This window comes from Apteryx mantelli, chromosome 4 (assembly GCF_036417845.1).
Source record: "Apteryx mantelli isolate bAptMan1 chromosome 4, bAptMan1.hap1, whole genome shotgun sequence".
NCBI classification, from domain to species: Eukaryota; Metazoa; Chordata; class Aves; order Apterygiformes; family Apterygidae; genus Apteryx; species Apteryx mantelli.
Genome location: NC_089981.1, coordinates 22,670,073 through 22,693,114, shown reverse-complemented (window position 1 = coordinate 22,693,114; position 23,042 = coordinate 22,670,073). Strand labels below are relative to the sequence as shown.

Genomic DNA, 23,042 nt, shown 5'->3' with positions numbered 1-23,042 from the left:
ATCTCTCTACTGCTCTGAAACAGAACTATCCTACTTTAAGAACTATGGTATAGGAATCAGGAACGCTGGTGTGAACGCACAGAGTTACCTATGCATTTATAATGATATTCCATATGGGTAGCAGAACCATAGTTTCTACTCCTATGAAGAAAGAGTGAAGACAACAGTTTTCATTCAACACCTCCTGGAATACAGACTAACCTTTTAAGGAAAAAAAGAAAGAAACAGAATGAATAGTGTGTATTTCAATCTGTGAGTGGAAGTAGGATTTCCTCGATGGTTATTTTTTTGTATGTTTGTTTTAACTGCTGTTAGAGGATCCAGAGAAGAGTTGATTTCTGAATTTCAGCTACTTACTACATTCTGTTTTGGGTTAGTTCAACATACAAGGGAGAAGCTATTAGAAAAGTGTACTTTACCCTTATCATACTGCCTTCTTCCCTATTACTGTTTCATCTTTACTGTCACATACTACTTTCAGTATTTGTTCTCCTTTTCTGTTTGCACACCTCCTAAAGAAAGCTCACCTCTGGCAAGTTACTATCTTCACTTGCTTCGTCATCTTTTTCAAGAATTATGGGAGGTATGTGGCATTCTTGGAGGTCTGCCCTTTTCTACACTGCTTGATAATGAGGGGACTATAAACATTTGCATCTTTTTTACCTTTGAGTCAAGCATCCAAAATCTTTTATCAAACCTGTATACCATTTCCTTAATCATATTGAACCTTCACATGAAGTCCATCATTCCTTCATTACAATCAGATCAACTGAACCAGAAGCATATCCTTGTCCTTAACAGCAACAAAAAATGCACAGAGCAGAACACCACGCTCATCCAACTAGGTCATCGGCTGAGTCTTACTCCACAAAACTGATTTATATACAGGGTCTCAAAAAGTCAACTAAAGAAACTGTATTTATGACTAACTGCTTCTCTCAGACGGTGATGTGACCATCACTATATAACGGTAGGTTTAGTCACCCGTAGCAGAGACCTGTTTCATCTACATTTTCACTGTTAACCATGTCAGCAGAGTGCAGCATGTAGAAATCAGCCATGAGGCATGGTAGAATTGTGCATTGAGAGTGTGCCTAGAGCAAGCAGTTGAATGCACAATCTGTCATCCATCCTCTCATATAAAGCAGTTCTCTTATTCATTTAGTTATTGTGACTTGATTTTTTTTTTAAACACACTAGGCCACCCTTCTATTATGAAAAATAATACTATTAAAAAGCTCAGAAATCTGTGGGGGAATAGATGAATTTCCTGAAGCACACATGAGATATTTCCCCCTTCAAATTTTTGCCTTTTTCAAGATGCTTTAGACTATTTAGCTATTCCCCATTCCCTTCCATGCAGAAACCCAGCTTTTATTTCAATAGATTTAAAGCTTAACAGTTGGCTTCCATTCCCGTTGTTGTTATTCCCAAATAACGCAGTACCAAACAGCTCAATTTCAACCTTTTTAAGCAGAGAGCAGGCTAGACTTGGCTGACCAGCTGCACATGAGGAAATGGCAGTCTAACACAGTGATGAGGGGTGCTTTCTGTTGTTGCACTAGCTTTGACCTTCCTCCCCCCACCTCCCCACAATTTTCACCTCACAAAAAGGGAATCTAAGTATGAACTTTGTAAGCAGAAGGATTTTCCCTAATAATCCCGAATCTGTTTTGGTGCCTGCTTTGGGTTTCATTCATGTTCATTTTCCTTTTTTAAGAAAAGTGCTTCAAAACAGTACCTTCCCAACCATACTCTTACCAGGTTACTTCCTTGCAGTTAACAGGCAGTGCCTCCTATTATTTGTTTCATGAGTCCAGAGGATTTTCTCTTCTCTGCACATTTTTCAGACCTAAATGAAAAATTCAGGTGCTTCCAAGTGTTGCAGAATATTAGCAATACCTTTCAAAACACTTTAATTTTCAGTCCAAAATGAATGGTTAGAGGTTAAATGCTTGTCTGGGTCTAAGCTTAGATTGTGAGATACAGGTAGATGACCCTGTTGTCCAATTAGTTTCCTTATTTTCCAAGGATGAACTGTCAACTTCCTACTATAGTATTAACTGAAAAATAACCAACATTCAAGTTCCTTCCGTAATCTTTCTTCAAGCAAGGAACCTAAGTGCGCACAAAGAACATAGTGCAAGAGGTACACCTGCATGAACTGCCTTTGTAGTATTCTTAATACAGCAACTTTTAAACACAATAATCTTTCAACTCTTCAGACAGCTTAGGCCTTCCATCAACTCGTATGAATACAGGGCTTAACATCTCACTAAGTCAAGAGATGACCAGAAAAAAAGACAACATCGGCACATATAATTATTACTTAACAAGTAGCACTATGTGTTGTATCTAGTAAAGGAAGAAGGAAAGAAAAAAAATTTTTTTGGGGGGGGACAGGTGTTTTAGGTATGAGCTTTTGACTGACAATTATATAGTGTGTCTAGAAATAAATAACTCCTTTAAAGAGCAAATATATGTGTTTTTCTGATATGTCAAACCTATTAAGGAGTTTATGGACCAGAAATAATTCCACCAGAATTAGTCAGATGATCGTTTTATTTGCATCTGTATGTTCTCATCAGTGGATTAGAGTTTTTTCCTCCTGGACATAATTTGCACTTCATTCTTAAAGGCAAGTCTCTTACTCTTGTTTTTCCAGCTGCTTGGTTTTTCTTAGTTGTCCTTCTGAGCCCCCTTATCTTATGCAACTTCAGTGTCTAGTTTAAATCCTTTCTTGCTGTGTTATTCCCTTGTGACTTGTGAATTATCCCTCAGTCCCACTGAAGTCATGCAATAGGAATGGTTTTCTGTGAAACTCAGTACAGAGGCTTTTGCATCCAGCAAGGTCACTCTAAAAGACCACGATAAATTTCTGCTATCATTTTTTTCTTTTTACATTTGACAGAGCTTTGTAGAGAGGTTGAATATGAAGACAAAATAACTTACAAAGGCTGTTCTGTAAACATCACTTTGGTCCGATGTGAAGGATCATGTCCATCTTCAGCAAAGTAAGGATATTTGAGAACTTCTGTAGCACTGATACTACAATTGTTTCATTTTATTATTTGGCACTCTTTAAGCACTATTATTTATTAACTACCACCCCTTTATAATTCAAGCAGAAAAATGTGTTTGGTATCTATCCAGCAATGTACTCCTGCAGTACAAGCCAGCTAACTAGGAAGAATCTATGAGCAGTAATGGGGTAAATGGGGAGAGATTTGCAATTTAAACAGTGAATGTCTTCTCACTTCCTCAAGATTTAAAAAACAGAGGCCAATGCATAGAGTGACAAAGCTGCAGGTTCGTAGAAGATGGAAAAGGTCAGTTAGACTACTAAATACCCATTTTCAAACCACCAAGAGAGGACACCAAAACATTACATTATGTGTTTAGGTGAGAGAAGTGTCAGGTGCCTCACAAGGTTTTCCTGATAGTGTAACTTGGGGGCATTTTACTGTTACAGGTGTGGCATCTCTCAGTCTGTGCAGTTCTGCTTGCTTGTTAGGAAACCATTTCAGACAGGAAGTCATGGCTTCAATAAAACTAATAATCTTGAACTCAGCTGCAGCACTATTGCAGGGCTCACAGTTATTTAGGGGAAAAAAAAGTTAGAACTGCTATGATATTCCCAGTAATCTTAGCAAATAGTATGTTCAAGAAAGGGAAGGCAGTGAAGGATTTTGTTTTTACAACAATTAATTTAATCCTGAAGCAAAAACCTTTCCCTTTCAAAGTGAGCTCAGGTGTCCCCCAGCATTTTGAAAACTGAGCGATCAGCTTTGTATCTTGAGAGTTCTCAAAAGGGTTGTTAAAGCTCCTCTAGGCTTAACATTCATCAGAATCTCTAAGAAAAGTGGCGATTAAAATAGTTTGTTTTAATGGAAAGTCACACAGACTTTTCTCCGCTTTACTGCCATTCTTACAGCAAAGAGTTTTTCCCCAGGAGTTTATAGTTCCCTTAGCTGAAGGGAACCACTTCCAGCCAAATTCTAGTCCACATTTATGCAACTTCCCACTGACTAAAAAAAATTAGATAGAAGCAAGTCTGGCAGCACCGTGGCTCTTAAACGTGTGGCCAAACATGGTCAGAAAAGCAACTGCAAGGATAACAGTACTATTGGAAGAGAATTTAAATCTTATCTGTTTATTCAAGCTATCATTTATTTAACCTGTGCTTTATTCCTGTTAAAGCAACAAAAACTGTGCAAATGTTATTACTTATTATCTGTTAACTGACCTCACAGCCAGTAAATAACATTATTCAGTCATCAGCTTAGATGCTGGTACTTACATTTCAGAGGAAGAAAAAGAAGGGTTTTTTTTCCTCCCTTCCTCCATGAACTGTGCAAAAGAATCATGTACAATTTAACATCTTTACTAACAGATTGTACCAGAGACCTTTTACAAACTAAAAGCTGTGCACTGGAATAGCTAAAGATTGAAATATTTATGCTACTTTGGGATTTTCAGTGAAGTTTAAGGAGAATGAGGAAATCAAATTGTATTATTTTCCAGTGAGGCCTGAGGCCTAACATCTATAAGCCCTTCAAAAATTCAGCCCTAAAAAGGAAGGCAAAAGCTCAATATACCTGAACTCCTCCTGCAGTAGGAGTCATCATCAGAACTTGAAATAGAACAAATTGCTGCACTGTCTGTGTAGATTGGTAGAACCCTTTAACTAAGGATGGTGCTCTTTCCTCTAAACTTAGAGGTAAAAGGAAATGATGTTCAAATATTTTGTTTAAAGAAAAGTGACAAGGCTTTAAAAGAGATCTACTTGCAGGTTTTCTTTTTTTTTTTTCCCTCTCCATCTTGCATTTTGGCATGTTAGGGCCAAATATTAAAGAACTTTAACAAGCATTTTGACTTCAGGGCTAACCAAGTGCAGATTTTAAATAACCAAGTCTGTATATTGCCTTTTAAAATATTACAAGCCTGTTAATCCTCCATACAACCCCCAGGATTTGCTTTTGTTTCACTTCTGCATTTTACAACACTACTAAATGGCACAGCGCCATCTGGTTCAACTGCTTCTACATATCTTGTAGAAGACTGGTCACAACTCATCATATCAATTCCCAAGTGAAGACTAAAAAGCTATATAGAAGTCCTAACTGGTCCTCTCTCTTCCAAACAGGTTGAATGTTGAAAACATGATGGTCACCACAGTATGTGGCTGCTGTATGCCACTTGCACTTCAAAAGAAAGAACTCCAGCTACCATGCCAAGATCCAGATAATCCTGGAAAAAAGCTCATTACAGAAATAATCATATTTGGTGGCTGTGTTTGTGACTTTGACAGCTGCATACACTAGCCAGACCTCCAGACTGCTTCAGATACAGATTTTTTTTTTTAATTAAATGCTGATTATAACTTAACAGTTAACACTTCTGCAATGACTGCTCATTGCTGGGAGTTCTCTCCTGTATTGATTATAAAGGTTAGCCTTGCCAGGAGACTTCTGAGCAGCTACCTGGAGCGTCAATGAAGTTCACTGAATGATAAACTATGCCTAATCCTGGGGCAGAGGAAAAAAGGATGAGTGGGGGATGGGAGGGAAGACCATGTCTGAGATGGTCTAGCCTTGCTCAGGGCAATATTTAACCAGAGGCTAAAAGCTTGCCTATGCACTGTGCAATAGAAATTTGATTTTCCAATAAAGTAGAAGGAATTGAATTTGTTAACTCATTTCTCATTGTTTGACTTTTTTTTTTAAACTGAAAATAGTCTGTAAGGTTCACTACAGTTGAACTAGAAGCTGTAGAGTAGCCCATTACTATATGAACAGGGAGAAGAAGCAACTGAGGTGTGCTCTTTCCTTCTCTCTGAAACCAGACTCAGCACTTCCTTTTGTCATCATCAGCACATAGCTGTTATCAGAAAGCGAGGTGCTACATGAACCAAAGAGCTCATTGCAGGGGGGTTTCTAAATGCACCCCCAGCGCAGTGCGGTTCCAAAAACGCCATTAACAGAGGTGTGCAGTGACCTTTGGATAAAGTGGTAGTTTGCAGGGCATTTTTCTGCCAGAAGAGTCCAAAATAATTACCAGGACCAGACTGCAAGTTTAACAGAAGACAGGTGGTTCACCCAAACAATTTGTTTGCAATTCATTTGAGAAAAAGCTGTATGAAAGTACAGAAGCTCATAGTATCTAGGTGGGGTTTTTTTGTTTTTTGTTTTTTTTTAAGCAAGTTTTAAAGGAGTTCTAAGAATCTGAACCATAAAGGTAAAGTTTGAGTCAAGTTACTTAAGTGTTCAGCTACTCTTTCAGTTTTTACTAAGACACCCAACTCTTCATAAATCCTGTCTGTGTATAATATCGGTGCATGCTTTTATAGACTCTACCTTACTCAACTGTTCAAGTGCAGTAACATGGAAGGCAACACACGAGAAACCATGTAAATGGGCATTCCCTCCTTATAGATTAATGAAAACAATAACAAAACCCCTGTTTTGAAATAAACTGAAGTCCAAAGAGCAAGTGTAAACACAGCAATTGTTAAAGGTACAAAAAGGTATTCTGTTGAGTTACACCCGTTTATTGTAGCATACACTGCTGGTATACTTAGTGTTAAAGACTATAGGAAGAAAGATTTTCTATCAAGAAACAGTGGAATTCTAAGTTATAACATGCGACAATTAAAAACTAACTCTGTGGGGGACAAGAAGTCCATGGACCAGGTAAGACTGAGCTGAACACAATCCACCAGTCATCTACAACAAAAATTTTAACATTACATACAAAACTTTTGTTCCATAAACATTTTGCACAAATCAACCATTTCATGCAAATTCTTTATGCTCCCGCTTCCCCAGACAAAAAAGGACAATGATTACTGTTCTAATCATTTATTTAATCTTCACATGTTCTGATGAATATATTGTCTAATATATAGTCTTCTATATGAAAATTCTCCACTTAATTTGACAGAACTTTTGTTTTATACAAATAAGACAGTCACCATAAATGTTACATACTGGAGTGTAGGTCAAGAATGCACATATGCTATCTGTCTTGCTATTCAGTTTTCACATGTCAACGCCCAAAAATACTGTACTTTAAAACAATAACACTGTTTACTGCAGAAAGTTACTTTGTCTGCTTGAAAGGATACATCACTTTGGTAAATCAACCATCATTCACAAAAAAAAATCATCAAGTATTTTTCCTTAGTTTGTTCACTGTTTTGCCCATGGCTTCACTGAGCTGACATCATCTAACACAAAATGTGAACAGTCATAAGCTTAATACAGCCACCACGCAAAAGAGACTTCCCCTTACCCCCCTCCTTGATGTTTAACACACATTTTAGCACAGCTTGAACCAAAGCTAAGTGAAATAAAGTAGTACAGCATATCTCAAGGTGTCCTTTAATGAGGGCACAGAACATTTTCAGAGGGACAGATGTACAACATGACTTAAAGATGAAATAGCAGCTCTTCCCTGTCCCTGCTAAAACTCCCTTTTGCAGAGCTTAGTTCAGCACATCAGATTTTCAATGCAGCAGCCAATAGCACAGGGACAAGATCATGGGACTAGTAAAGGGACCTACCGTGTCCAAAAGACAACACACACAAGGTAGTTCGGTAGCATTTTTTTCAACTGCCCAACCTGACTGCAGGAAGTCCTCATGAAGATTTTTCAAAGACAATTTTTGTGATTTGAGCTTCGATTAGCTACTTGAAAGGCTACCAAAGGGCCAATTGCTCAAGAAAAACTTTCAGAAAACCCTGGTCTATAGACAAGCTTTCAGTCATAACATCCATAGTTACCAACCACTGCTGGAGCAAAAAGCTTTGTTCCTCACTTTTCACTGAACCAAATGAGAATCATCCAGTTCTATCACTTAACTCGAAACACAGGGTGGGAGGGAGCAAGGCACATTCAGCCATGTGGACTCCTGTCCCTGGAGTGCACTGGGCAGCATGACAGGAGCCTCATTCAAACATGCAGTTTCAACTTCATTACTATTACCTGAAACCTTCATTGCATGGACAAACTTGACTGTACGCATTGCGAGACAGTCACAGGCTTCCTTTAAATAACCTTCAGGGAGTCTTGATACAAGATTCGCTTTTAATGTGAGCAGCAGCTGACTTGTTGATTCACCCTGACCAGCGCTCCCTTGTTGATAACTGCCCACAGTTTCTAACTGCAGGCCCTCACCTGCCTTGCTTTAGTAGCCTTTGGGGCATCTGAAGGCTTGAAGGATGGAAACCAAAGTTATGTCCAATTATTTCTGCAGAGAAGCTGCAAAGAGTTTGCTGGCTGATGTGGAACAAGCTACAGAGGCTTTGGTTGTAAAAGCCACTGTAAAAACTGAACATTTTCAGCCTTTCTACTCTTGATCTAGAAGAAACCAACACAAACCTCCTACACCACACTGGATATTTTCATCACCACTGACAGACAAGAAACTGTTCAGGTATCAGCTATTCAACCAATTGAGTTCTGTCATGACTATACACCGGGAAAAAAAATGTTTAAAATTAGATTTGTGTCTGGAAAAAAGTGCATGCCTTACAGCCTTCAAGGGCCTTTTTCTTCCCTCTACTTTTATACAATACCACAGTGATCAGAACCCATTCTCTCTGCATTTAGTTATATCACATCATCAGGACTGCTATTTGCTAAATTTGATGGAAACAAAAACCACAGAACAGACTTTTTAACCTGTTTGACTAATAATGAACAAGTACGTACTGGTTCACTGCCTGCCATAGAAGCTCATCTCAATCCTTCTGCTTATCTCAAGTAATAAGAATAGTCTTTGTGTTGCATCCACTTTTCAAAAACTAGAAGAAAAGGCCTAAAGGATTACAAGATTATTAAATTAAGAGTTTGGTCCTGTGGTATTTTTCACATGCAACAAACCAAAAAAAAAGTGACATTCAGCATAAGTGCTCACTTAAACCAGATTCAAATCTTGTAATCTGCCCATTTCATCCAATCCAAAACTTGTGGCAACATTTCAAAACATTTACAAATTCAGTTAAAACAGAAGCCATGCAACGAGAAGCCGACTCATGACTTCATTGCTCTCAGTCATTTTGGCTTTATATTAACATCCAAATTAACCTTACTGAGCTGCATTATGTTGGTTTCTTTTAGCTCAGAGCAGAGCGAGTACCTGTTAAAGGCACTAAGGCAGAATGTTACTAGCCATTTCCAGTTGAAATCCTTAGTTATCACATCTAATTAGTTTCCCTTTAATACATTTAAAAGCCTGACCTCTGCAAAATGGAGCACAAGACAGCTCTCCCACCCTTTGTGTAATGGGCACAAAAGCCATTTTTAATATTAAAAACCACTTCCCCCTACTGTACATTTTATAGTCTTAATTTCAAACAAGGGACAAGTCCTATTAAGGCAGGGAGCTGGTATTGGTTAACATTGCAGTACTCAGACAGTGATGTACAAGACATTTATTTGCAGTATGATAACAATGATATAAATGGAAAAACAAAACAATGACATGGTTAATATTAAAATTGTTCTGACAGCAATTCACATAATCTCTGAGATACAGCTTCTTTACTTGTTCGTAGTGTGAGCCTATACATCTGAAAAGGAAGATAAAATACCTCATTATTTTTTGAAAAAAAAACCAGTTTGATGTTAAATGAACTGCACAGATAACCAGTCACCACTTAGCTTTGTTAGATTTGGTAGGAAATGACCTCAAGTTAAAACATTCAAAAGCAACCAACTATCATGTAATACAGCTCTTTCAAAGTACAGGCCTGAGTAAGTCTTTAATTTCTTGTTGGAAAAACAGAAAAAAAACATTGTTCTACTATTTCTCAGCTTTTAACAGCAAGGTGATGTCCAAAATTTGTTTTTGCCTTTAAGGGAAGAAAGTGTTCTTGAATAGTCCAAGGCCTCTTTACCACTACTTGATCAGAAAACAGGAGATCCATCACCCACAGCTTATTTTTAGAGACAAATGGTTACTACCATATGAGACAAGACAGCCTCAATGAACTTAGATAAAAGCTCTGTCAAGAGGCTTTGAGTCAGAGGAAAGAAATTCTTATCAGCCTTGTGTCCATGTGCTAATATTTTCTTTTAGCCACAGCATTCTTCTGTTAATTTAACATGACAAACAATTGTACTTAACCTTGTCCAAGGTGCATAAAAGGAAAAACCTAAATGTTTCCAACCTTCAAGAGAAGACGACACTCTGGACAGTCTAGAATAACACAGTGACCCCTTACAACAGGGAAGAGAATTACTATTGAAAAGTAGCTTACCAAGCTAGGCCAGGACCAGCTGCTAAAGTTTAATCTCCTGGTTAGTCTGCAGTCACAATTAGCCATTGCAATAGTGATTCTAAAACACCTTAAGGATTTTCACATATATATATATTCTTATTTAGTGCAAACAAGAACTTATATTTAAGCTGTAGATACAGAAACAGATACCTGTGCCTGCAGATTGGGTTCAAGACGCAGCAAGCATCCAATCTGAGTAGTTTTTGTATGTATGATACCAGCACCAACAAAGTTAGCAGGGTTGGGATCTACCTCCTCCAGCAGGGCAGATCCAAAGCCAATTATCTATCAAAGAAACCCAGAAGATTTTTAGATGTAGCAGGGACAGAAGGACAGCAGTACCAAGTAACCTCGATCACTAATGGAACTGACAGTCTACCCCAGCACAGCCACAACCAAATAGCAAGTCAAGTAGGAGACTTAGTTTTTATTTGAAGTGTTCAAGAAATTAAAGAACTTTAGCAACTACCCAATACCAATTTTATTACAATGGGAACTTTTAAAAGGACAGTGACTCCTGATATTGAGCTGTTCCTGAAATAAGATTCCTTTGGAAAACAACTGAGAAATAATTTTGATGTGACTTAATTCTCCCCTGTTTAATTATGATACAGTCTTCCCTGCCTTACTCTCATTGTCTCTGTTCTGCTGAAGGCAGTCAGCTTTACAAAAAGTCACAATACTATCTTGTTTTCTTTTGAAATTAGCACAAATCTAGTACAAATTAAAGCAGAAGATACTTCAAGCCTTAAGCATGGAATTCACATTTTCATAAATAGCTTTAAGTTTCCAGTTGCTGTTGAAGACTATATCTAACTCAAGCCATACTGAGAAGCAGTCCATCCAACCCAGCCTGCCAAGGGCCGGTTACACCACTCAGACTGTTTAATAGCTTGAGCCAAGTGCCACAAAGACCAAGACAGGCAAAGTCTGTTTATACCACTACCTTTATATTATGAATTAGAAATACCATGCTACTACCCACCTTTGCTTTTGTGATCTCTGCATCCATTGGGTGTTTCGCTTTAAAGATATTCTGTACTTCTTGTTTAGGACTGCAAGGCAAAGCACAGATGAATATTTTGGTGTATTGTGTAATTCACAGCATCATTTAACAGCTATCTGTACTACCTGTACTGGGGGAGGTTTTAACTCACAGGCATTAAGTACAGAATGGGGCACTGCACTAGCTGCATTCACAGGAAACCTTTTTCTGCTCTTTGACCCACCCCAAAAGCCCCACGCCCAGTCATAAACAGGGTCTTACTTGCTCAGTTGCTTCCAACGCTGGAAAAAGTCTTGAGAAGACATCTCTGTAGGCTGAAAAAACTTGTTCAGTGTGATGGGTAACTTTACTGAAAGATTTTGAAATGTTCCACCATACCTGAATGCAGAACAGACAGAACATGGGGCATGTAGTACAAACTGTCAGCAGTCTCAGCGTATATCAACCAAGCAATTGAGGATGAATACTAAGGTACAATTACTTAATGATTAAAAAAGTGTTATCAACTGTCTTAACTGAGAAATTGCAGATCATGTGATTTTTAAGCTGCAAATTTTAATCCACCATTAAGTGATTTTATCTGCTCTACCTAGACAGAACATGAAAGTGAATTGGTAGAACTTCTTATGAGGATGTCACTCAGTTTCACCACAGATACTTATCCCTTTAAATAGCACCTTGCAAGGGGGCACAGAGATATTCTTGTGAAAATACACCAATTAAAAAAACTCCAGTTTAGGCTAGAGCAACAGAACATAGTCCAGAAATCAGGACTGCAAATATGAGTCTTTCCAAAGGCTGCCATTGAGTGGACATAAGATTGTTTTTGGCTGTGTGCATCCTTCATCCAAGCTTTTTTTTTTTTTTTTAATTTGAGATGCTCGTTTCTGGAAGTGAGATTGATCTATGACATACATTCCTGTCAAGGTTTCTTGAGCAAACAGGAAGACTGCTGTTTTATACAGACAGTGGAAACAGAAGTCATGGGGACACTAACAGAAGCTGCTTCTTGATAAGTTATTGTTTTTTAAAGTTGTTGTTCCAAAAGTTGCTTCCCTCCCTCCCTCCGTAGTTTAAAGCTTTGTTAGATCAAGTTTTCAGGAAAGTCACCTGCCCAAGACAGCTTTTGATTTTGTGCGTCTCGGTCAGAGGCCCAGGCCAACTTAAGCATTTACGTAATGAATTCAGCAGGTTTAAGATACTGTATTTTACCTAAACTGAATGTTCAGGATTGGCGCTTCCATGAAGTCTGACACACACTCAATGTTCACAACCTGCTGCACCTGTGCACCTCCATCCACTGTGGGGTCAACAGGTTTTGTCTGAAGATTCAGGCATGAGATGTAGTTAAGAAAACTAATCAATGAGCTAATAGCTTAAAACCAGTAATTTCTACTGGCAAACTCCATAAAGGAATTAACATTGCATCTGCTGGTTCCCTGCTACTGAAAATCCAAAGCTCAGTTCTTACACAGTAAAATATTTTCTTTTCCTGTTGACACAGCAAGAAGCAATACCCCCCCCCCCCCAAATTCTAATTATAGGAATATCCTTAAAAAAGGATGCCATCAAAATGGTATGAAGGCCTGGACTTTAAGATAAAAACCCCAACACTATCTTATTTTGATCCAAATGTTACAGTGATGCTTTAAGTCAAACAAGCTAGATTACATGCTCTCTCAGAAATCCTAAGTTGTCAATATCAAGAGTTAAACGCAAAACACAACACACCAAAAAAAAACCCCCAAAACAAAAAAAACCCAAACAACAACAAAACACCCAGCTTATTTTAAGGTATGGCATGCTTGTGCACACACATTCCTCTACCTCCCTTTCAAATCAGAAGTCATCTGCTAATGCAGGACTGGAAAGACATCATACCTGTGCCTCTGCTACTTCACGTCAGTGGACAACCTACAGAGTTATGTTACATATTTATTCAGAATAATATATCCTCAAATCAACAGTAAAAGCTGTCCCTGTAACCACAGCTCTAAAGAGAGAATCTTCTATTTCTGCTAAAGACTTTTTTTTTCTACAAAGTTTTCTAAGTTATTCAGCAAATTGCTCATTTCTTCATGTCTGAGGACACCAAACCTTGATCTGGCAGCTTTATTGCCCTTCTGTGCCGCATAAAGCACAAAACCAAAGAACAGACAGACACTATTGCATTTAAGGATATTTGACTGAAGCTCATCTGAGCAGATTACTGTTGGAGTAAAATTCAGGAACTGCGTTGATGTCTTATTGCCATAGAATATGAACATACGCCCTATTAAAAAAAAAAGAGAGAGAGAGTAAAGGCATCAGAAGTCTCTTAGGTACATCCCATGCAATTACATTGCACTGTGTGGTTCACAGATCTAACACATTGCCTTTCTACCCTTCTTTGAAATAACTAAGAAAGCAAGCATGATTTATTCATCCAAGAACAGACATGGCATATACATCTCTAACATAGCAAACACTATACATATGTACATACTGTATATATCAGACAATATATACATATAAATATACCAGACACATCTAATACATCAACCTACAGAAACCTTCACTGAGAGGCCTTCAATGTATACTTCAAGTCTTAACCTATTTCCATTTAAAACGTTAGAGAGCAGAAGTGTTGCATATAATTATAGCGCTTATCTTGCTGGGATAGTCACAGCTCAAAATGAGATAACATGAAAACAAACCATTAGAGCTTTCCCACCACAGTTGTCACACAGGCACTAAAATAATCCATGGAAGTCTTTCAATCACTAGGATTTTTTAAATTTTTGTTTTTTATATTAAAAGCGCTATTGTGGTACCAAAAGTGATGCAAGCTTTCCTTGTTCTGGCTTATGTTCTATTCCCAGCTCTTTACTAGACACATTCAGTACCCTGTGCATTAATTTATTTTGGTAGAAGTATGCTTGAAATACATTCTATACCATATGGTTACAAAAAGCTCTGCTGTAAAATAGACACACTCAAGAGAAAGGTCACTCATAACCCAGGCTGTACCAGCCTTATGACGAGGCAGTAAGACTAGAACTCACAGTACCACCTACGCTCCCATTTCATCTCAGCTACCAAAAGCAGAGGAAAAGTTAAAGAAAACAAGAACCCACGCAGAAGCCACAAACAGAGAAGATCCTAAGACAGCTAGGCCTGAAATCAGACTCCCCTTTCAAAGCAGCTGAAAAGTCAGCCTTACACTCAATATCACGTTGACATTGAAGCTGATGCACAAATAACTAACCACTCTGCTTGAAAGCTCTTACCCAGGTTCTGTCGAAATTCGGATTTCAGTCCAATTTGTAGCAACTGATTTTCAAATAGGACTCCATTATTTTTACACACAAACCTAGAGGAAAAGAGGCAACATGCATTTTAATTGAGACAAAATAAAAGAGTGTTTAGAACCACAAAATTCATGGTTTACACAGAGGATGAAGACTGGTTAACCTAAAGCGCATCAGTCTGTGAGAGAGGCCTTTGCAGAAAATTGCAGAGTTAAAAGAGGAATACATTTTACAGTTAAAACCACCAATTGTAGAACACTAAAATAACTGAGTTTCTATTCAATAGGATACCTGAGAAACTACGGAGGAAGCCACAATATGCTAGAGACACACACTAAGAAGGACTAGGCAACAGACTTACTTCTCTTATTTTTGGCAACTTCTGGAATTCACTAGGCTGGCGCAGAATTAAAAGTTTGAAGCTCTGACTGTTTAAACATAAAAGACCCCCTTGTTTCATCAATTCTGTATCATGTATGTTGACTTGACAGTTGTGGGTTTTTTTTATTTTGAGAGAGCAAGCCCATTCTGCAGGTATTTCAGTCCTCCTACCCTTCACTTAAAAGCAGAAGAGGTGGTCAACGAATATTAGCCTTTTCATACACGGCACTACACAAAATCATGCTTGCAAATATCAGTACTTTTGGTAAATTCTTACCCTTTTAAAACAGTTGTCTGTATTTGCAAATAGTTGCAAAGCTTAATATACAGCTAGAGTTGTCATAAAAGTCTCATTTTAGAGTCACATGTGATAGCACTGACTCTTAACAGGCAACTCTAAGCTGTGGATTCACGAGCGTGTCATACAACGCACAGCATCTACAGAAATGTTCTGGTCACAAGAAGTCTGACAATATAGATACATATATATGTTTCTGCCCAATTTCGCTAGCATTAAGTTAATGCACACTATACTTTTTCTTTGTAACTATATTCTGGAATTTGCCCAGCCTTGCAAGGTTTTAGTGTTGCTTACTTGTGAAAAAGCTCATCAGCATCATGCACAGTATCAGCTGGTTCCTCAGAAACTACCTCAGATGAAGCCAGGTCAGGGCTAGTTCAGGCAGCACAAAGGAAGAAAGGTGGTAGCGACAGAGATAGCAGGAGTTAGTAAAGACAGCTTAGTGCTTAGTTATTTCCTTTACCTCCTTCCTCAAAAATGGCACTTGTGAGAATTTAATGCATGAGAAGTTTATTAGCTGCCCTAGCTGAGTACACCTGGAAAGGTTTTAGGCATTAAGTGATTATTTTCCTCCTTTTCTTTCCCCCACCCCACTCCATGACTATTAGGAACCACGAATTCCTCCTGAAGAGAGGAGATGCTGAAGATGTTCAGCAGCTTAAGTTTATACCTCTTAAACAACCAAATCCTTTTAGGCGTTTAATTATTTGTGACAGTTTTTCAGTTCAAAAGCATAAATGGAGATGTATATTAACGACTTCAAACCTGCATTTTGAAACAGACCTCATCAACATTAATGGAGTTCCTAATGATGATTGCACAGTCTGTTCTTAAAAAGAAACCCACAAATATTTAAAGCGTAGGCAACAGTACATGGGCACATGGTGTATGACTAAGCCAAGTAACAGATTAGAAGCAAAAGTGACAACAGCACTAAAAAAGCAGCAGGAAACTACAGAAAGCAACTTTGCAATAGTGCTGAAGGAGTGTTTCACCTTAGACAGACAGACCATGGTTGGACAATGCTAAACTTTCCTCTGCAGCAAGAGGAAACTCAGTTTAAGTACCTTTTTCTTATGAAGCTACTAGTCTGGTTTAAAAAAAGCTTAGTTTTTCTTAAAAAAAAGCTCTAACAAGCTTGCATAGCTTCTTAAAATTTTGGTACTGCATAGCACAAATATACATCACTTACTGCTTTTCAAGAGAAATGTAGGATCAAGTTTTAATCACTGCAAACCTGCAACAGTGCCTGGCCTTGTATAAAATTTTGATGAAAGGCAACATGGTCCAGGCAGATTAGTTTCACTAATTATGCCTCTTATATTAAGATGCCCTGCAAGTGCATCATCACATCATGACGTAACATCCTTGATAATATTAATATTATGCTCTTCAGCCAATAAGAAGATAGATTTTGAAAGATGCACTGTCATCTTATTCTATTTACTTCCAAAATTTTAGCCAAGTGACATTTGAGTATAGCTACAGGCTATTTAATATTAAAGGAATTAATAACACATTATGCCTGATACTACAGTTGGCAATGCAAGTAGGAAGATAGTTTTAATCAAATCTCCCGCTCCCAAAAAAAGAAAACCTTTTTTTCTGGCCTGTTTGTCAGACAGTAGCAGAGCAATGTAAGTATTTCTTGAAACTGAGACACACTATCTCTGGATATATAGCTAGGAACAACCCAACCCACTGTTCCAGTGCAAGTTTGCCGTGAGGTGATGCAAGAACACTTTATGGAAACAGGATATGATGTACAAGAACAATGTATTCATGTTGGGCCAGATAACCCCAAAGTTTAGCATGTATTACTGAGATGCACGAGCAGCTTAATTTAACAAAGAAGCAAAACCAGCAAGAAAACTAGGCAAGACTGTGGCTAATATCCTCAGGCTGACTACTACAGACTCAGTTTTGCATGAGCAAAGGTATTCAATAACGATAGGATATTCAGCATAAAGAGTTCAAAAACACCCCTTCTGCTCCACAACTACCACCCGGGAATGCATTCAAGTAGCTGGAAGAAAACTGAAAGTTATTCATTGGATGTATTCTCTTCTCTAATCCTGTTTTAGCAGGCAAATACTTCCCCAGAGTCCTTACAGAGCGTCTCAATTTCAATTACCTTGCAAAGTTGTCATCAGAACCAGGAGCAAGAGGTGCAACTGCAGAAGCCGAATCTGAAAATACATCCACGAGCAGGCTACCGCTAGAGGCAGGTGGGGGAGCTGAATTGGTGAGAGGGGCTGCACCCAGACCCAGCAGATCCGCAGATGGAGAAGGAGTAGACTAGGGAAGACAAGACACTTCAGAGTCGAACTATAACAAGACTAGAACAGAGCTGCCTTTTGCTATGGCAAAGTGCTTCCCTCCCCCATGAAGGTTTTGGCAATGGCAGACTTCATAAACGCAGTTACCGCCTTGGGTTTCAATTTAAGTCATTAACAGACAATGTAGGGTTCCTTCCCCCTCCCCTTGAATTGAGTTATCACCACCTAGAAGTTAAACAAAAAAAACAAGACCTGTAGACCTGGATTCTGATTCTGTGGAAATCAAGAGAAACTAAGTACTGTAGGGAGTAAAATTCTAACATGCTCCTTTTCTTCCCTGAAGAATTCAGCACTGCCTTTATGTAAGCCTGAATCAAAACATCACAGCATCTTAAGCTGACCATCAGTTTAGTCCTGAGGGTTTCAGAGCTTGACAAACCTTAGAAACATTTCAAAAAAATCTAACCAGCAAAAAAAAGCAGAGCCTGTAGTTAGTTTAGACTACAAGCAGTAAAAGGTAGAGGTGAGACCTTTAAGAAGATTTTTCATAAATGGAGCAAATGAAGTAGCCAGGGCACAGAATCATGCACCATCAGAGGCCTCATGTGTGCATTCAGGAGTCACATACAAGAACAAAGCACAGACTGGTAGTAGCCAAAGTGTTTATGCATTAGATATTAAGTCTACAATATGCCAGATATACTAAAAATGAGTTACAAGATAAAAGAATAAGATTTTAGACTTGCAGCAGACACGACAGTTAGCTTTATTAAGTAGCTCATCCAAATGCAAGTCAACTCAAGGTTATCATGTACTCCAAAGACTGAATTTGATGCAGGATAACCAAAAATTCTCTAAGATTTTTCAGAAGCCAGTCATTAAGAACTGTTCAAAACAAACGGCCGAACTCTGAGTTAGACCATATTCTTGCCATCTAAGATGGTGTCACACCAAAGGCACTGATGAAAGTAATGTAGCAGACTTTCTTACACTGCTATTAACCTACAGAAAGTGAAGCTGGTAAGGCATTCCACAATTTAAAATACTAGTTGCCTCAGTCAGTTTGGCATGCAAAAAACCACGCAACTTCTCCGGTGGAAAGGTACTTCCATCTACTCAATGATGTTGCACTTAAGTGACTAGTAAGTAGCACAGATACTCCTAGATACTGCAGTGACAAGGTTAAAGGATTAAGTTTTAAAAAAAATGTGTATGGAATGTGCCAAAGCACTTCTTCCTCTTAAGTAATCTACTACTACACCTCAATTGTAATTATAAAGTTATCCTTGTTATTAAAACTGGAAGCTGAAGTATTATGTTCGGGGAGTGATTCATCCTACCAGCCTTAATTGACAGTAAAGTGAGAAGTTGCAGCTCAACAAACAAGACAGAGGCTTTGTCTACCATACTGGAACTCAAACAGTTGTGTCAAATACATTTCTATAACCTCATCATTATAGTTTATGAGCACCCACATTAAGTAAAGTGCTGTTCACTTCTAGTGAAAACAAAAATAACCTAAAACAAGATGCAAAAATATCTATCATGCTAGAAGAGGCAGAAGAACAGTTGATGCTTAGAAATTCAAGACACTCCTTTTAAATATGTTCATTTTAGCACCTCACCTTCACTGCAATTTAACCAGAGAAGGATATTCCCATTTCTAAGGTTGCAGCAATATTTCTCAGAGTAAAAACATAAAAAGGATTTTTTTCCAGACTGCAGACAATTCTTCCCCATTTACACTGTGGGTAAATTTTCCAAAGGAAAGTTGAATACAAGCATGCAGGGGAAGCAGCTATGGGTTCCCCTGATACTTTATAGCAAACACCCATAGTCTTAAATTTAAGACCAAAAGTTCCAAGTCACTTTAAGGAAGCAGTTCCCTCTTCACTTCCACACCTCATCAACTACTGAAATAAGAACAGTTTTTAAACTCACAACAGCACTGGCATTGACAGAGGCAGGTTCAGCACTTCCATTCATATCAGAGCTCCTCTCCTTTTTGATCTCTTCCAGGTCAGTAACCGTGCCAGGACCCTTCTTCTTCTTGAGCTTAGCCAAAATAGAAGATTCTCTCTCCGGAAAGGGAGGCATTTCTTCTAGCACTGTAGCCTTATCACAGAAGAGGTATATTAGTTACATTGACAAAGAAAGCCAGATCAACTTTCTAGTCTTTGAAGAGAAACACCCTTATACATTGCATGATGTTCAGGCAAGAGTAGAACTACCTATACAGAAAACCACTATGCAGTCTGTTGTACAGTGGTAGAGTAGATTTGTCTTTAAAAAAATATTCAAAATTTTCTGAAGTCTACTTTCTGATTGGCAACCTGGGAGCTTTCACTGAAATGCCCTTCCTTCTTTCACCTTCTTCATGACACCTTCCACAGACAACTGACCTAACCTTGAAGATACACAGAGCATAATTTTGAAAACAGTCTTCCCAAAGGAGGTGCTTACAAAAACAGGTGCAGATTACCTCTCTAGTAAAGTGCTATTAAAAAAACCCCCACACCTAAACACAACACACCACACACCACCAACAAGCTTGGATCACAGCAGACCTAAAGGTTCTTAGGTAAAGCAGACCTAGACTGGAGCCACTGAAGACTACCCAGACTAGGACCTATTGAGACCTAAACATTTATTACCAGTCACAAGACTGAGGGTGACATGCTCTGGCCAGACCTGAGAACGCCAAGTTAAAACACTGTCTGGGAACTTCTGGGGACAAAGAGTTCTGCACAGAGAATTGCAAGTTTCCTGCCTGCCAACCTATAGTCTACATGAGTTTTGACTAATTGTTAAAGAAAACCCAAGCATTAAGTGGCAGACTTATAATTCCATTTAGTCTTGAGTTATGTATTCACTTTATCATAGCTTAAAGAACCCTTCAACATCTTTCTTTTCCAGACCTCAAAGAGCTGCCATTAACTTTTCAATCCTTGCAGAACTAAACGATACAAAACAATTAGACCAGGGACTCGAAGGGAAAAGAGATTTCATACTTTGAAGGCTTGATCCGATAATTACATCTTTGAAACTCTAATCAAATCTTTGAAAAAACATACTTTAATATACAAGCCATCAGCACACAGCTCTCATACTGTTCTCTTTATGTAATACTCAGTGTTGACATCTTACAGGTTCTGCATGTATATGGTTGTAGCGCGCACGTGCTTTTAAGTGATTATTATCTACTTCCAGACTTTGACAGCTCACTTCCATTGAGCCAAGAACTCCAGCTTCGTACGCTTTAGTAAAAGCTGTCCATGCTTGCATGTTGATCTGCTTCTTACAAATTCACCCAGTCAGGTGTTCCCAACCCTCCTCTAAAAGCACACAAACTACCCCAGTTAAGCTTTAAACACCATATGCATGTCATTCGACCACTACACTGCCCATGGCAAGACTTTCCCTAAGCACACAGGCTTCCTTCAAGCCAGAGCTCAGCACTTCAGTAACCTGAACTGTCCAATGACACAGGACTCTGCATCAGCCACAGCTATCAGCCAGCTCTAATTTCGTCAAAGTTACAGCTACCTAGTGAGCAGGCTACAGAAGAACATACAAATATTGAAATGTAAAAGGCTTCAGAATATAAGGCACCAGCCTTTCAGTGTACAAATAGTGTAGGGCTTCGTACTATGCCAGCTTTCACCAAGCCCAGATTAACATGCATTAAGTCTTACTTTTCCACCAGAGCAATAACAACTTTGATTTTTAGCTCTAAGTCAAAGATGGCTGCAGCTAAATTCAGTACACAGATAGAAAAAAAACAAAAAACAAACAAACAAAAAAAACAAAAAAAAAGCAGCCAATTTGCGGATCCTTAATTTGAAGGAAGATTTTTAAGTAATCAGCTAAGGTTTAGTGGAGCTTTATTCATTGACAGAAGATCCAGAATTGGATTTGATGTTCACATAGCTAAAGAGTTCTCCATAATAAAAAAAATCTCTACACCTACCAAGATATCAGTACTGGCAATGGTACTGAGCCTCAGATATTCAACAGCTCTCTGCTGCAGCTCAACATCAGCATTCTTTAGCTGACTGTCACTGCGCAATACATCTTGAATTGTAGTTTTGATTTCTGGAAACAGGTTCACAAACTTGATGTAGGTAGACAGAAGCAGAGCTCGGGTAGGAACACTACACAGATGAAACTTGGAGTGTAGCAAGTTGAACTGGATGAGGGGACTTAAAAGATAAGAAAAAAATCATTTGTTCAGTTTTCATAGAGATGATAATTCTTAAATGCATTACTATCAAGTGCCAAATCATTTGTTTATGAGCTTAAGAACATTAAACAGACAGTAATTCTTTACAAAAGAGGTATTACTATTCCAATTGCATATTTTAAATGGTCGTCTTTAAAAGGCATTTTACCTGGACCTTGGATCACCTGCTATCAGATTTCCAAATTCTCCCAAAATGTAGCCACCTACTTTTACAAGATTCTCATGGCATGCTGGAGCTTGAAGGGCCTGTAAGAACACATTAATAGTTGGTCATTGATCTGTAATACGTCAAAGAGTTCTACTTCACCTGTCAGTTCCATGTCCAGTTTCCTGGTCTGCAGATCATAGGTCTAGGAGCTAGAGAGCCACTTATGCAAAAACATGGTGGAGATTTTTCTATAAAATATACAAAGATTAACCAAGCTAAGTCATACCTAACATAAGTGTTACTAACCCAGGAGCATTCTTAAAGCCCACCTAGCAGCACTGTGGACTTCTGAGGACAGATACAACCACCTGGATTTTCCTAACATCCTTAGGAGAGTCAGAAGTATGTCAATATGTTTAATTAGATTCTTGCGGGAGTGTGCTGAGGTTGTCCAAGATGTAAATACTGCCTTTTTAAATATGAAGGCATCCACAGCAGGGATGAGTTCTGAAAGTCAACTTAAGCATTTAGACAAGGAGACCAAGAAAGTAGAAAGCCCACATGAAGAATCCAAGCAGAGTCAGAGCAATAAGGTCAGCTATTTGGAAAAGTCTCCATTAATAGCTCAAATTCCAGTTGTATGAGATCCTAAACAGCAGGAATGGGCACATACTCTAGAAGGATCACCAAGTTATCTTGAGTGTTTGGATTCCTACAGCCCAGAAAACTGAAAAAACTTGCAAGAGCCTCCTGTTTTTATTCTGTTTCAGTATTTTTCCAGGTAATGCAGTTTCCTTACTAAGCTATTCACTCAAAAAAACCTCTTTTTTCAGTGTGGCAATAAGTTTTTTTTTTTTTTTTTTTTAAAGGCACAATCCATCCTCCCTCCCCAAAAGCCTATAAACAACCAGGTAATTCTACATTACTTACCTAAGCCAGAGCAGCTTTTCATCCTCCTAATCTAGTCTCTGGCTCAAAGTCTGATGCTAGACTTATGCAAAGCTCCCGCAGTATTTTCTTGAAATAATTCATGAGCAGATTTTTATTCCTCCCTAACATGGGAAAGCACGCACAGCTGCTAGACTACATGGTGTTTGCTCAATTTCCA

The 23,042-nt window shown here is 38.4% G+C and overlaps 1 protein-coding gene across 3 annotated transcripts in view; it reads right to left on the bottom strand.

Moving 5' to 3' along the window:
• Positions 1–6,844: 6,844 nt before the first annotated feature.
• The window catches only part of AP2A2 (adaptor related protein complex 2 subunit alpha 2), a 54,318-nt gene continuing 38,120 nt past the window's right edge, over positions 6,845–23,042 (bottom strand). For all 3 annotated transcript variants that reach the window (XM_067295993.1, XM_067295994.1, XM_067295995.1), the window contains exons 12-22: positions 21,935–22,032; positions 21,514–21,745; positions 19,485–19,658; positions 17,399–17,562; positions 14,562–14,644; positions 13,475–13,564; positions 12,505–12,628; positions 11,554–11,670; positions 11,272–11,341; positions 10,437–10,571; positions 6,845–9,575 (exon numbers count right to left, since the gene is read on the bottom strand). In XM_067295993.1, coding sequence (XP_067152094.1) covers positions 9,498–9,575; positions 10,437–10,571; positions 11,272–11,341; positions 11,554–11,670; positions 12,505–12,628; positions 13,475–13,564; positions 14,562–14,644; positions 17,399–17,562; positions 19,485–19,658; positions 21,514–21,745; positions 21,935–22,032 — 1,365 coding nt within the window. In that variant the 3' untranslated portion in view covers positions 6,845–9,497. The remainder of the gene's footprint in view (positions 9,576–10,436; positions 10,572–11,271; positions 11,342–11,553; positions 11,671–12,504; positions 12,629–13,474; positions 13,565–14,561; positions 14,645–17,398; positions 17,563–19,484; positions 19,659–21,513; positions 21,746–21,934; positions 22,033–23,042) is intronic.